This window comes from Tiliqua scincoides, chromosome 3 (assembly GCF_035046505.1).
Source record: "Tiliqua scincoides isolate rTilSci1 chromosome 3, rTilSci1.hap2, whole genome shotgun sequence".
Classification (NCBI taxonomy): domain Eukaryota; kingdom Metazoa; phylum Chordata; class Lepidosauria; order Squamata; family Scincidae; genus Tiliqua; species Tiliqua scincoides.
This window is the reverse complement of record NC_089823.1, coordinates 128,464,593-128,480,215: the sequence shown is the minus strand read 5'-3', so window position 1 is coordinate 128,480,215 and position 15,623 is coordinate 128,464,593. Positions and strand designations below refer to the sequence as shown.

General features: G+C 41.9%; 1 protein-coding gene across 10 annotated transcripts in view; it reads left to right on the top strand.

Moving 5' to 3' along the window:
• Window positions 1-15,623, top strand: part of CTBP1 (C-terminal binding protein 1) — a 78,607-nt gene that overhangs the window by 30,973 nt on the left and 32,011 nt on the right. For 4 of the 10 annotated variants that reach the window (XM_066619974.1, XM_066619976.1, XM_066619967.1 and 1 more), the window contains exon 2: window positions 9,682-9,836. In XM_066619974.1, coding sequence (XP_066476071.1) covers window positions 9,682-9,836 — 155 coding nt within the window. Of the gene's footprint in view, window positions 1-998; window positions 1,033-2,935; window positions 3,023-5,350; window positions 5,366-5,457; window positions 5,675-9,681; window positions 9,837-15,623 lie in introns of those variants that run through there. The other 6 variants (XM_066619968.1, XM_066619970.1, XM_066619972.1 and 3 more) reach the window with 4 other exon arrangements.

The following is a 15,623-nucleotide window of genomic DNA, read 5'->3' as shown; positions in this document are numbered from 1 at the left end:
TCAACTTGTTTTCTTTAGAGGACGCAAGTACTGACTTGGGTAGCAGTGGTAGTGTTTGTCAAAATACAAGGTTTGATGCGTAGGCTACTTCCAGTTTTGGGGTGAGAAGCTCCAGTTCATTCTCTAGCTTTTCTGCTAGATTTATGGCTGTGGAAGTTCTGGCCCTGATCCATTTGTTCCTGTGTGCAGCTGCTGGGACTGCACTCTAGGAATTGTCTTTAGAGTAATAGTAACCACACTAATCAGCTGTTTGTCAGACAGGCATGAGAAGCAGGAATGATATCCCAGGTCCTACTTTTTGAAGGGGTTGTTATGCATGTACCTTGAGGACTAAATGGGGGGGGGGGGTCACATTTGTAGCACCAGTTGAATGTGCACTTCCTAACTGAGCCAAGAATGTCTTGTCCCTGTGAATATACGCTTGTAGATGGGCAGAGGAGAGGCATCATAAGTAAGTGTAAAACAGCAAAAATACAGTAATTTTAGCAAATTCATTAATTTTAAATAGAGTTTTATTAAGCAATTTTAAACGTGTCCACCAATTTATTCTGAAAATGAACTCGCAGAAGCTGATGTCTAATAGACTGAATGGCCACTGATGATCAACTAAAGCAAAATGACTGCTTGATCTTACAGATGAGGGCAGGGGTGATAAATTCAGGTTGCCATGGCAACTCAAACTTTGTTCTTTGCACTGGGGGAAGGCCTGCAAAACTTTGGATGAGGGGCAGTCTTTGTTGTAAACAGTTGCTGTGGTTCAGAGAGCCGGCCAGGCTTGGGGAGGGTTGTAGGAGGAGCCAGGAGTCCTGGGAGGAAAGGAGGGAGGAAGGAAGAGAGGGGATTTAGTTAATGGAGGGAGTCTCTCTCACACACTCGGGGCAGGGGTGTCTGGGCAGGGGTGTCGCAAGAAGCCTCCTCCCTCCCCTTCCGGCAGGTCCTCAAGGAACTTTTTTGTGTCTTTTTCCCATACCAGCCTAGCTGCATGTGTCCTTGGAAGTAAACCCATCTGTGTTCAGTTGGACATACTCCTATGTAAGTGTGTATAGGATTTCAGCTTCAGTGTCATAAATTTTAACTTTACATCAATCTTTTTAAATTTCTTTTACTTTTGGATCAATGTCTTGATTTTTTTTTCTTTTTTGCTGTCACCTTGACATTTGCCAGGTTTTCCTACCACCACAGGGTTAGGAAGACTGCTTTCCTTATATGTAAAATCTGATTTATAGTATTAATGGTGCATGAGATTTTTGACAGTGGCATTGTGAGATAAGAACATAAATAAAGCCTGACAGGATTGGGCCAAAAGCCCATCTAGTCCAGCCTCCTGTATCCCACAGTGGCCCACCAGATGCCTCAGGGAGCACACAGGACAATGGGAGACTTGCTTCCCCTTGCATCTGTCATTCATGTTTTTGGCTCGCATTAAAACATAAAACCCTGAAAGCTGAAAAAAATTGCCTGACTCTTCAATCCAAAGCAAACTCGCCAGGCCTTGTGTTAGGGGAAGTTTGGAAATCCCACTCCTTCTCTTGATTGGCAGTCGTGAAAAATAATTGCTTCTCTTGCCTTTTGCATTAATTGTTTGCACATTTGGTAAGGCATATGGGATATCTCTGAGTAAACCCACCTGTAATGTGATTGTTAGCTAAATGTAGATGTAAGTGTATAGAAGTAAGTAATGCACATATTTTGCTGCATTCGTGACGTATCCGAAATCTATGCAGGTAGGATAGAGGCGGAATTTAAATGTGAAGGAGCATGTCTGAAACTGCTGATGTAGTTAAAGGCCTGTCTAGTGTTGTATTTTTATGAGATCAGTGTATGATGTGCTGGGTAGAAGATACCTTACAAGAACATTAGTTGTATTCCTTTTCCTGTGTGTTGCATTACCATTACACTATCCTCTTGTCTGATCCTGAAAATAGCTGCTTTATCAAAATTAGTCAGTTTGTTTATACCCGACCTCTAGATCACTAAGCAGAGGTTGTTGTGTACATTGGATCTTATGCAGATGTATTTTCCTAAAGTATTATACTTCAAACTTGTTTACACATCTATTTGATATTCTGAAAACACACTCAGGAATCTTTCTTTCTGGATCCAAGTGCCTTTGTAGGTGATTGACAGGGCAAACACTTACAAGACAGGTGTCAGCTATGCCATTCACTATGTTGATTGTTGCTAGGCTGAATGTGCTCGCAGAATGGCCATGGGAGGAAACTGCAACCCTCAAGCAAAATCAGAAACATAGTCTACCCCTTTGTAATAGCAGGTTCCTTTCCTATGAGATGTTTTCTGCTTGCATTGAGACTTGCTGGGGAAGCTGACATCTGAAGCACTCTAAAATGGCATAATTGGGAACAAGAGATTGCACCAGATTTTCATTGGTTTTTAGAGCACTTGCATCAACAGCTAAGCAATATTATTATTATTATTATTATTATTATTATTATTATTAACAGCTTTTCAACAAAAAGTTCATAAAGTGGTTTATTACAAACCTGACCTCCCTAGAAATAATTATGGTATGGGCTGTTATAAATGGGATGATATCCATATATCAGAGGGTGCATATTACAAGTTCAAGCTCAAGACTACCTGAGTGTTTTGCATACATCTAGGGTAATTGTGTCATTTAAAAAATGTTTATTTAAAATGTTTAAATACCTTTTGTTAGCATTTTGAAAACAAATTTGGTGACTTGCATAATAAAATTGAAGATTAGCAGGTGTTCAGGTTTTGAAAAAAGCTATGTTCAAAGGGAAATTTTTTTAAGAGTAATTATTTAAAATGCTTGTTTGCTGGGACGTCTTAGCTGCGAGAAACTGAAACTCCTTTCTCCCATTTTACCCCTCCATTTCACACACTTGTTGGTTTGTTGTTTATAGGGTTACTCATGAGTGTTATGCTTTTTTGACATTCATATATTTTTCAGAAGAAGAATTCAAGCATTTGTTTTGAGGAAAAAAGAAAAAAATAAAGAATTACATGGACTTTGCAAACAGATGTTAGAAAATGAAAGGTAGGTCAAATGTTGGGCCTACAAATCATAGACTTGCAGAGTGATGCTTTGAGAAATTACTTACAGTGATAACTCAGCAAATGGCATACAGAGATGCTTCTTAATTTTTAGTTCAAAAAAAAAATGTTGTATTTGAGATGTGGTGATGTTTAGAAAATGCCATTTTTCAACAAACTGTAATGCATACATCTTTAATCTCTTAAATATTGTTAATGTAAAAAGCAGTGCATAAAACACAGTTGGCTTGGGTTCCTGGGGAGATCCTGTAATCCTTCATTGCATCTCAGAGACACAGTATATAAATAAGGATGTTACAATCATATTGGAACGTGATGGGAATTATGTTTGTGAATTTTTCTTGGATGATGAACTGTTTCGTGAAGCACAGTAAGATAACTGTTACAAGTTCACATTCTGGATTGATGGCTTGTAAGATGAAGACTAGTCAAGAGATTTAGCAGGTTTGAACATATCCTGCCTTGTATTTTGTGCCAAAGTGGGAAATAAATCTCTTTCACACTTTGTAACACTTGGGCCAGTCACTTGTACTTCTTGCGCAGGGGTAGCCCAGCAAGAGGCCAATTGAAATGGTTACTTCAAGTGGTGGGCTGGGGAATGTGCCAACTAGCACAGGATGCTCTGCACCCTTTGCCCACCCTCCACCTGCTTGAACCTATTGCCTTGCCTACCCATTGTCCTATCTCCTCCTTGCACATTCCCCTGGGAAAGCGCATAAGAGGTAGATAGAGCTTACAGTCTTTTCCAGTGTTAGGACTGTGGCAGCCGTGCTGCAGGTCGTCACCACAGTGATCCTTTTCCCAAGGTTGCTTCTTCAGGGAGCACGTGGAAGAAAGGTCCACCACCAGCACTCCTCCTGCTGGTTCTAAACTGGCAGGACACTAGCAGGAGAGATGCTGGTGGCAGACAGGTTCAGACCCAGCCAGTTTAGAACCATCAGTGTTGGTCCAGCAAAGGATGGTGATGTGCTTGCTCTGTGGGAACAGTGAGTTAATTGGCTGGCATGGAGTATGGGGGCAGGATTGCAGAAGGAGGTGAATTTGGTGCCATTTGGGGCAGCAGATTGGCTTGAGCTACTCCTGTTCTTGTGCGTAGCTTACCCGTTTTCAGGAGATGGAATTTACATGGATGCTATGAATTAAGCTATGTCAAAGTGTCTTCATAGGCACAGTTGTTGGACCAGCATTAAATATATTATGGCTAAGGAATTAACTACATGAGTTCATTCATCAGAGGTTAAAATTTTGAATTTTAGGCAAAACATCACTTTAAAAAAATTAGCTCCCTGAGAATGACAGTAGTAAAAATCTTTTTGCATCTCTTGACCAGAAAATGTTGAAAATAACTTTCTGAATGTTGTTTGACTGTATTGGTGAAGCGTACTTTGTATCTTTTAATATCTTCAGAATTTTGTCTGATGAAATGTTATACTAAAAATATATATTAAATGGTTAAAGGCAGGTCAAATATGCCTTGAATGGGCTGGTGCACATTAAAGTAGCACTATTTCTCGGTGCAAAGGCATGTTATAATAGTTGGTATCCTTGAGTTATATAGTTACAGGGTAGAGTGTGTTGGTGATCCGTTTCCTCAGTAGCCAGCAGATTAAAGGTTGTTAAATTTTTGAATTATTAGATAAATCATTCAAAATACATCTGGAGAACATTAAGGGCACAAATTCAAAATTAATGTTTCTCACTGGTTTCTCACTTTTAGTTCATGTGTCTGCAGTAAGCTTTCTGCGATCCTACTATCCTCAGGTGCCTACACAACTTAGAGAAAAGACTATTTTTTTTCCAAATTCTTTGGTATACAATACTTCATGACATGCTCATTTCTTATATTTTATATCTTACCACCTTATACTGGTGAATGCACATCATTTGTTCATTTTGCAGTCTCACTGTTGCCCTCAGAATATTTTGCACAGACTTTAAAAAGAGTACATTTTTTAAATAATCTAGTGTTGGCCATGGCTGTCAGCAAAACCTGCTCCTCTTGGTGAGATTGTTCTCTTCTAGTCCATCCAGCAGTTCTTGCCTTGTTCATGTCCATTTCTTACTTAAAGAGGCATTTAAATGCACAGGCAAAGAAATATTGGCAAAGATCTTCAAACAAAATAAGAGTGGGGATAGGGCCAGGAGTTTTAGTTTCCAAGCCATGTGCTCACCACTCTCTTCTTCATGCACGGAATTTCTGTAGGTACCCTGGAGAACAGTGCAAGCCAGTGACAAGGGATATTGCATCCTTATTTGACTGTCTTCATGTTCATGGTGATGGAATGTTAATGGATGATTGGTAACCTGCAAGTGGACAGGAGATTCAGTGAGAACCTTTAAATTTGAACTTCCCAGTTTTCGTGGCTGACGGACCCTTAATGTTGTCTTATTGTATTTTTTGTGTTTTTTAATTTTTAGTAAAAATTTGAACTCGATCCAGGATACAGAGCTTGCAGTGGATAAGAAGTTTTAAAACTTTGGTTCAAGATTGCAGGAGGCTGAACGAAAAGTTAAAGACATGAAAAGGAGGATCAAGTGACAGGTTACTGTATTGCCTTCCAGTACTGAAGATTGTTAATAGCTGAGAAGTGGAATTAATGACTCTGAAACTGAAACCCAGTTTAAGAAATGTCAGGTTGGTTGGGGTTCCTGGAAGTCTGGATTAGTTTACAACTGTTTTTAATCAACTTCACTTCGTATTATAGCAAGTGCTTGTCAAAACATTGAACCTTAAATGGTCATTCATGTTTGTGATTATATAGTTGATCTGGATTTATGGCCTTTACAGTGTAAGAATGTTCTCTTCTAGATAAGGAATAAGCACAGTGCTTCTAAAAGTATTACTGAGATTCTTGGGTTGTTGAATTACTTGGATAAAGTTGCAAAACACACAGCCTTTGTTGCAGCTTTCTGGTTAATGCAATGTTGCTATATTGGCTCTCAAAATTTATTTGGGTATCCAGGAGTCAAAATATTGGAGTCCCGCAGTTGTTGGAGTCAGATTTGGAGGGAGACAAAGGAACATCTATAGAGAACAACTGCCCCAGTTAAAGGCGGCAGTTGGTTCTCTCTGGTACATGATGGTTATGTGCATGCTAATTTGAATGCTTATTCACCATTGCCCCCTTCTAAGTAGGGCTTAATTGAGGGTTTAAGCCTACCTGAAAAGCATAGCTTTTGACTTGGGTCTGATCTTATAACAAGTCCATTTCTGAGCACTACATTTTAAGGAAGACATTGACAAGCTCAAACTGGTTCTGTGGAAGGCAGCAAAGACAAGGGCTCTGGAAATCAAATCTTACAAGGAGTGACTTACAAGGGGTGCCTCTGCAGGGCTCCTCAAGCCTCTGTAATTGTAAAAAAACATCAAAAACTACTTCTGGAAAGAAGGAAAAAGGGCAGTATTGTGGTTGATACAGTAATATTTAAAAAATAAAGCACAAAGGTCCTTTGTTTTTGACTTCAGTTGAAGGGGGAGCCCTTGATATGAAAATATTTAAGGCAACTTCGTAAGTTAGAGCAGGGGTCTCCAAACTTTTTGGCCAGAGGGTCGCATGAAATATCTGGCATGGTGTTGAGGGCCGGAAAAAAATTTGAATATAAAATTTAAATAAATTAGAGATGGAACTTAGATGAGTGAATAAATGAATGGGCTCATTCATTCAACCTCTCTGATCCTCAGAACACCCTCCAGACACAATCAGAGCACAGTTCTGGTCATGTTCAGTTGAGTGGGCCAGAGGCTTTCAAGGGACAAGAGGTTGGCCACGGGCTGGAAAGAGGCTTGCTGCGGGTCGCATCTGGCCCCCGGGCCGGGGTTTGGAGACCTCTGATTTAGCATTATACACTGAATGCATGCACAGTTGGTTCATTCCTTATTCTTCTTTTACTCTAATGAAGTAAACGTGCTTTTTACCATTTCATTGGAATGGTTTATAAACTATAGAGAAGTCTCTCCAGACAGAAGGATTCAAAATGAAGCTTTTAAAGAATTTTCATTATATTCACTTAATAGTATTCATTTAGGATGCAATTCTATACAAGCTACCTAGTTGAACTTGCTTTAGAGTAGATATGCACAGGATTACTCTGTGTGCATTTGATCACCTTCAACCTGGAATGTCCTCAGTTATACCTGATCTCTCTTCCTGCTCAGCCACGTATACCAGCTTCTTTCTTCTAAATTAGCTGCTATGCACAATGAAGACTGGTGCTAGTGGAGCTGGGATTTGTAGAATGGTTGCAGTATCTCTTGGAAATAGGTATTTCCAGCTACTGGAAAAAGACGATTACAAGAGCTGATGCATCCCATTTCATAGTGGTCCTGTAAATATGTCATAAGAAGTTCTTGAGGAAATGTTGTGCTAGCTTGCCTGCCTTCCCCATGCCATTTAGTAATTAGTCAAAAGTGTGTGGGGTAGGGGTTGGTAAAGCTTTTCTGTCCAGTCACCTGCAGGTAACATTTGCTTGCCACAGGTGACCAGGCATATGGCTGTTTTTGTATGTCTTATCCAAAACCTGTGTTTTCAGTGCCATGAGAAATGTAATTTTTAGCTTTCTGCTGCACAGTGTTTGGGGTCTGTTCCAGTATTGATGATCAGTGCAGTGTGTTAAATTTAGCCAGTATTGGATCTGAAAACCTCTTTTGTGCCGCTAATCAGAATTCTATCTCCGTTACCTTTCCCCTAGTGTTGCTGCTAATTCTTCTAGAAAAGCAATTGTTTACATCATTCTGTTTTTGCTAGGTAGTCAGAAGACCAGGAGCCCTCCACGCCACCCCCAGAATAGCTGCCATATTCAGAATTGCTGCCTGTTCCACATACAGGAACAGCTGTGCCCAAGTAGCTGAGGGGTTTAAGATGGCAAATGTGGTTCAGTGTAAATAACTGTAAAGCGATGCACTTGTGGGGTAAAATATCTCAACTTCACAAATACCCTGACGGAATCAGAGCAATGAAGAAGAGAAGGGAAGAGACCTTGGAGTCATGGTAGATAGCGCAATGAAAACATTGATCCAGTACGTGGCAGCTGTGAAGAATGCAAATTCTGTGCTGGGGTCATTGGGAAGGGGAAGGCAAGTAAGAGCCCGATCCTGAGGTCTGCGGTGCGGCTCCGCACCACAGACCTCAGTTACAAACGTGCCATAAGACGCATTTGTGGGGCTTACCGCTGGGCTCCCGCCAGAGCTAGCCCAGCACCAGCCAGAGCTGGGCTGGCATGCGGTGGGAGCCCGGGTTCAGTGGCTTGGTGGTCCCCTGGACCGCTGGGCTGCAGAACAAGAGGTGAGGGCGTGGCTGGGGCTGTGGGGGAGGCGCTCTGGGGAGGGGGGGAGGCCAGCAGGAGGCATGGCCGAAAGTGGGTGGGAAGCATGTCAGTGGGAGGATGAGAGGCGGATCCGTGGAGCCGAGCTCCACAGGATCCAAGGCGCTCGAACAGGGTTACTTGCCATACACGAGCGCCTTTACTTTAGCGTCAACCTTTTGGTCGCTGCTAAAGTGAGTAGCCCCATTGCGGGGCTGCTTACCTTACGCGGGGGAGGGGGGCGATCGTCCCCTTCTCCTGAGGAGCCTCCTGCAGTTGCTCAAGAGGCGCAGGATCCGGCAGCAGCCCTCTGTGGAGCCGCCAGGTCCGGGAGCTCCGGGCAGCTCAGCATTGGGCTGTAAGACTGCTAATATTAGCATGCATAAATCTATGGTGAGGCACATTTGGAGTACTGTGTACAATTCTGCTCACCACACCTCAAGAAAAATCCTGTAGAACTGGAAAAGGTGCAAAAGAGGGTCAGCCAAGATAACTGGAAGGCACGAGCACCTTTCTTACAGGAAAAGGCTAAAAGATTTGGGAAATCTTTTTGGGAAAGATTAGCTTGGGAAAGAGGAAAGGGGAGGATGTGATTGAGACTATAAACTTATGTGTGGTGTTGAAAGATCGATTAGAGAGAGTTTTTCTCCCTCTCTCATAGTATTAGAACCAGGGGTCATCCAATGAAACTAATTTGTGGGAATTTTCGGATAAACGAAAGGAGATAACTTCACATGACTGATTGGTCTGTGGAATTCGTTGCCACAGGGTATTGTGATGGCCACTGACTTATCAGTGGCTACTAGTCACAATGGCTATGCATTACTTTCAGGTTCAGTGGCAGTATGCCTCTGAATATCCCTTGCAAGGGATCAATGGAGGGAAAGAAGTACAGTAATACTTCTTGGGTGTCTTTCGGGGAGAAAGACGGATTACAAATCCAATTATTAATAATAATAATAATAATTTCCCATAATGCCACTTCCTTCAACATTGTTTTGTTGCAGTGCTCTTCATCCTGGGTACGATTGTCAGCTGTTGTGGCCAATGGGAGCAGTTCATTCTGGGTAGAGCAGGGCCAAACAGCGCCAATTTCCAGCCTCATTATCAACAATGTCTCCTATAGCACTGTATCACACCGACTTTCTAGGGAGGTATTTCCCCGCAATATTGGAGGTGTTACTTTATGACTTTCTCTCCTGCTTGTGGGCTTCTCAGAGGCAGCTGGAGGGCTACTGTGGGAAACAGGATGCTGGACTACGTAGATGCATCAGAGCTATTATGGTCTTATGAGAAGATATTTACTGTGTATATAAAAGATGTTTTCTTAATTTATTTTAGGCATTCGACCACCAATCATGAATGGGCCTATGCACCCACGGCCTTTGGTAGCATTGCTGGATGGCAGGGATTGTACAGTAGAAATGCCAATCCTGAAGGATGTAGCCACAGTGGCATTTTGTGATGCACAGTCCACACAAGAAATTCATGAAAAGGTAAACCTGAACACTTGCTTTAAATATTTCTGTAATATTCAGAGGGTGTAATATGCTCTTAGTTCTGCAACAGCACATCTTGCAGTCGTGCTAGTTTCTCATATTCTGCGGTATATCTGAAAAGGCTCCCAATTAGTGAGCCTTTATATTCTCTCATGTGTGTAATTTGGAAAAAGTGCCTGTTCTGGATTCATAACCCTCAGCACTGTTGCTTCCTACAGCTCTGGCCCTTCAGCCTTGGCAAACCATAACCATCCCTGGTGCCCACAAATAGCTTGATCTTGATGATAAAGCTGCTCCCTTCTGGCTGGAAGGCCCTGATCCCTGACTAATACCCTGTGATTTCTCCAGCCTTAAAAGCTTGAGAAGCCAGAATAAAATGAGAATTCTAAGTTGATTTCAGTAATTTATGTGTTTTGTTTTGTTTTTAAAAAAGGATTATTCTGGCTTAATTAACACATACCTCCCTGCTGGGCCTCGTAAGGTTTTTTCCTAATGTTATTTATAACAACCTTACCTAATAACCTACCTTATAAGAGCTATTGTAGAAATGACTGAGAATATACATAAAGTGCTTTGAGCACTTGGAATGAATTATATAAAGGCTAAACGCTTGCCTTTTTAACAGCCCAACAATCATTGGATCAACCTGAAGAACCTTTACATGGGTCAACTGTGGAATTGTCCATAACTGCTGTAGCTTGGAATATTAGTGTGATTGGGACTGGGACTATAACTGACTGTAGGTGTTATGGCTGTCTAACTGCTGACCACGGTGTGGTGATACAGGAATGAATGGGCCTATGCACCTCACACATCATGCAAACCTCACTCATCATGCAAACCTCACGCATCATGCTTCCCATGCTGTTTTGAGTTCCTCAAGGGGAGAGCAAGGCATGCCTGTCCCAGCCAGACAAGCAGGATGTTTCAGTCTATGGAAAGAGTTTACTGAAGAGAAAAAGACATAACACCAGATAAGGGAATTAGACAGTTGTGCTCAGAGGCAGTGCAACAGAAACCTAAAGACACAGTCTAACTATGCAGTTCCTGCTCTAAGCATTCCATTAGGCAGATAGAAAATACGGTATCTCTTCTCTAATTACTAGGGAGGTGGTTTGGTTAGCTTTTAAGTAATTGACCCTGTTCTTTCTAAGGCAAAGCCCAATTTAACCTTTTTAAAGGGTGTGTGTGTGTGTGGGGGGGGGGGGTTGACCAGCCTCTTCTCACAGGCTAGTCCAGAGATGAGAGAATCTAGCTCGACCCTAGGATCTTCCCATAGCCTTGGCTGGTTCAGTGGAACCTTCCAAATAGACAAATGGGACCAGAACTCAGCAGCTTACCACAGGTATCTTCCTTGTCCCTTGTTCAGTGCCAGCCAGTGCACTGAAACTGCAGAGAAACAGTGCCAGCCAGTAGTTGTTTTTTGCAACCCCTTTTTCTTCTTGGACAGCCTAAAGGTGTTATCAGGGCTTCTAGACTGGAACATGGTGATGTGAGAGAAATAGAAGTGTTCTTAAATGTGTTCTTATTTTTTTGCTGATTTCAGGGTTGTTGTTTTTTTTTGTTGCTTTACAAAAATGAGAAGTGAAGAAAGCAGTGTTATGTGTTTTTTATTTCGTTATCACCGAAAATCACACCTTCAGGTATAAAGGACACAGTGGTAGTGGAACCAGGCCAGTTTCATTTGGAATACAGGGCAAAGTGTTCCTATTCAACACAACCAGCAAATGACTAGTTTGTAAAGCAGTTTCTCCTTTCAGTCTTGTACCTGCAGGCATGGCTGCATGATGAAATAAATGTGCACCAGTGTTAAACTTAGCATAATTGCTAATCTGCTTGATGTAAAATATCATAAAAACATCAGTTCCTTAGCAGATAAATTAGTATAATTCCTATAAATAGTTGGTGGCTGACCTTTTCAGAGAAATGTCAAATTTATTTTCTGTAATAAATGGAAGTATGCTCTAAATATGTTGACAGAATCTCACAAGACCACTTGTTTTAGATTGTTGCTTGTGAAAAACATTCAAACCTTTTTTCATCCTACATGGGTGACTGACCTTTGAATTGGGGTTTACCAGAGTTTGTCTTTGGCATTTTGAAGAGCTCATTTTCATGAAAGAGTAGCAAATTCAGTTTTCTCATTCACTGGATACTGGTGAAATGTGTTGCTCCATTCTATATAGTATAAACATAGGTCTTCTCTTGGGAGATTGTGCTTCATGTTTCACTCCTGCCTGAAGTATAGTTAGGCATAGTATAGTTGATTTTAGGGCGGCATCATTGCCTTTCTTATTTTATTTATTTATTTTTCACATTTTTATACTGCCCTTCCTCCAAAGAGCTCAGGGAGGTGTTGCTGACCTGGACATGATCTGGGAGTAGGCAGGGTCCTGAATCAGAGTGTCCAGGAGTCCTTTTTATCAGCTTCATCTGATAATGTCATTGTGCCTCTTGTTGGATATCTCCCATGTGCTTGGGAGGCTCAAAGCTACGAAGGTCGCCCAGAAAGTAATGCACCACATTTTTTTTCTTCAACAATTATTTATTGAACACAATGAAACTTACACACAAGAAAGAATAATGTTTCTTCTACACTCCCTATTTTTCCACGTAATCTCCATCCAGTTCTATGGCCTTCCTCCAGCGAGACACAAGGGCATGTATGCCCTGTTGGTACCACTCCTTGTTCTGGTCACGAAGCCATTTCTGCACTGTGCGAATCACCTCTTTGTCATCCTCAAAATGTCTTCCGCGAATGGCATTCTTTAATGGCCCAAACAAGTGCAAGTCTGAGGGAGCTAGGTCAGGGCTGTAGGGTGGATGGGGTAACACACCCTGTTTAGTGATGTGTTCCGAAGTCCTCAAACTTGTGTGAGGCCAAGCGTTATCATGTTGAATCAAACATTCACCTGGGTTGTTATGGCGCCGAAGTTGCTGGAAGCGCTTCTTGAGTTTGGTTAATGTCTTCACATAAGCTTCAGAATTACTGGTGCTGCCTCTTGGCATCACACCAATGAGTATGACGCCCTCACAGTCCCAAAACACAGTGATCATGACCTTACCGGCAGAAGCAGTTACTTTGAATTTTTTCTTCTGTGGAGATTGAGGATGATGCCATTCCATCGAGTGTCGTTTTGTTTCGGGCTCAAAATGGTGAACCCAGGTTTCATCACCTGTCACAATCCTGGACAAGAACGCTTCCCTCTAACAGCAACAGCAACAGCAGATTTATATACTGCTTTTCTTGGTCTTTATTCAAGACATTATTCAAGGCGGTTTACATAGGCAGGCTTTTTATTTAAATCCCTTATTAAATAGGGATTTTTACAATTTGAAAGAAGGTTCTTTCTTTCAAGAACCACTACATTCAAGGTGTTTCGTTCCGATCTGGCTTCACATTCTGGCCTCCATCCTCCCACGCTCAGAGCAGATGGAATGTCTCGGCTTCAGCTTGTCAGCTGCTTCAAGGTCGCACGGTGCCGGTGGCCTCGAACTGGCGACCTTGTGGATGTTATCTTCAGGCAGATGGAGGCTCTACCCTCTAGACCAGACCTCCTGCCCTCATCTTCAAAATGTTTCAGCAACTCAGAAGAAATGTTTTTTCTGAGAGATTTGTGGTCCACTGTAAGACAGCGCGGAACCCATCGTGCACACACTTTTGAGTAATCAAGAGCACGGATGATTGCATCCACACTTCCTTTGCTGATTGACAGCTTCAGCGCCAACTGCCTAGTCGTTTTGCGTCGGTCCTCGCAAATGAGCACATCAGCAAGCTGCGTCCTGTCAGGTGTGACAGCCGTGGATGGCCGCCCCGAATGCTGCAAATCTTGGAGCTCTGCCAAACCGTCTTCTAATGGCCTCACCCTCTGTGCCCAGCGACTAACTGTACTTCTGTCGACTGCGGATTCTCCATAAACTGTACACAAACGTTTGTGAATGTTCCCAACAGTTTCTTTCTCCGCAGTGAGAAATTCAATGACGACACGCTGCTTGTAACGTACATCACTTACAGACGCCATTTCGAAACACTGCTGCAGCTACGCTATCTGCCTGAAGAAACCAAAAATTTGTGTGCGCACTCCTGAAAATTCAAATAATGTATATCTAAAGTTTCGTATTCGTACCATTACTGTAGGCTGAGAAAAAAAATGTGGTGCATTACTTTCTGGGCGACCCTCGTAGTTACTGTAGTGTATCTGTAATGCGTACATGTGTGGGGACTTCCAAAGTCTTCCACTGGAAACTGTTCAAATTCTGCAGCTGCTCCATAATGCAGTTTGCAACCCTTCTGATAAAGTAAGGATGTAAAGAACGTGCCATTCCAGTGGCCCTCTTGGTTTACTCAGTGGTGAATTTCAAATCCATCAATAGCTGGGTTTATCATAATTCTGTATGAACTTTGATGGCATTCGAGATCTTCCTAGAAGGCATCCATTTATATTGCATCTTTTCAGAGAGGTTTGTTTGTAGAGAATGTGTGGTAATTTCATTTTGGCAGAGGTGCTAGAGATGTTGAATGCCCTTTTACAACACTTCTTCCTTCAAACAATCTGTGAAAATATACTCATTTTGCCAAGCGCTTGGATCCAGTTCGCACTTCTTGATCTCCTACTTGTTTGTTGCAATTTTATTGTTGTATTATGACATTTGTATATTGTTTTGTATATTGCCTTGGGTGTTTTAATTGGAGAAGTAAGATATAAATATACAAATACAATAAATAATACTAGAGCTCAAAAGTTCCAGAAGTTGATCCGGATGGAGGTCTGTTTAAAAAAAAAAAAAATCTATCCTGCCCTTCTACCACCTCGAGGGCAGCTTATAAAAAACGTTTTAAATAGGACAATTAATGTCCTCTTGTGTAGCTAACATTGTGAATGCATCAGGTAGGCATATGAAGTAATAAAACAATATTTAGACAGATCATACATAGTAAAATAAGAATTAGGCCTGTGCTGAAAGAAGTGCTTCCTTTCACTTAAGCACAACCAATGTGTCGGCTGAGATCTTGTAGAGAGGTGTGGGAGAATTGTGATATGCTTTCTTGTGCTGTTCTGATTGGTTGCCCACCAGAGAGAGAGAATCACAATAACTTTAGTAGTTCTCCTTCAGCATCTCAGGTGCATGAAAATTGATAGGGTGGCAGAGCCAGGATGGTGTAGTGGTTCTGCAAGATCCAGGTTCAATTCCCCACTCAGCCATAAAGCTTCCTGTGTGACATTGGGCCGTTCACTATCTCTCAGCCTCTCCTACCTCACAGGGTTGTTGTGAGGACAAAAGGAAGGAAGGTACTCTGTACACCACCCTGAACTTCTTGGAGGAAGGGTGGTGTGAAAAATAAAGAAAATAAGCACGGAGGAGGTCCTCTGTGCAGGAATAGATGGTAGGCAGGCAAGAGGCAGGTGGTGCAGTTGCTGCTGTTCAAGCCAGCTAGCTGGTCTTTTCTTGATCTGCAAAGTACAGTGTCTGTATACAGAGTTTGAAAGTGGTGAGGTGGATGGCAGATGCCAAAACCCTGTTTGGGACCATTTGTGCCACTTCATGTGTTTTGCAGCATCTTTGATCCTTATCACATTGGTGTTTTTACTTGCTTTGCAGAATAAGGAAGTTCTTGTCAGTGAGGGAAATGCTCTTGTCAGGGTTCTGCTTTTTGAACGAATTGGAAATTCTTCGCTGCTTAAAAAATTTCTTACTCAAATTAACACCAGCCACTTTGAATAAAACCACTTTGCCTGTCTTGATATGGATGTATGAAGCAGTTTTATATTGAGTCAAGCTATG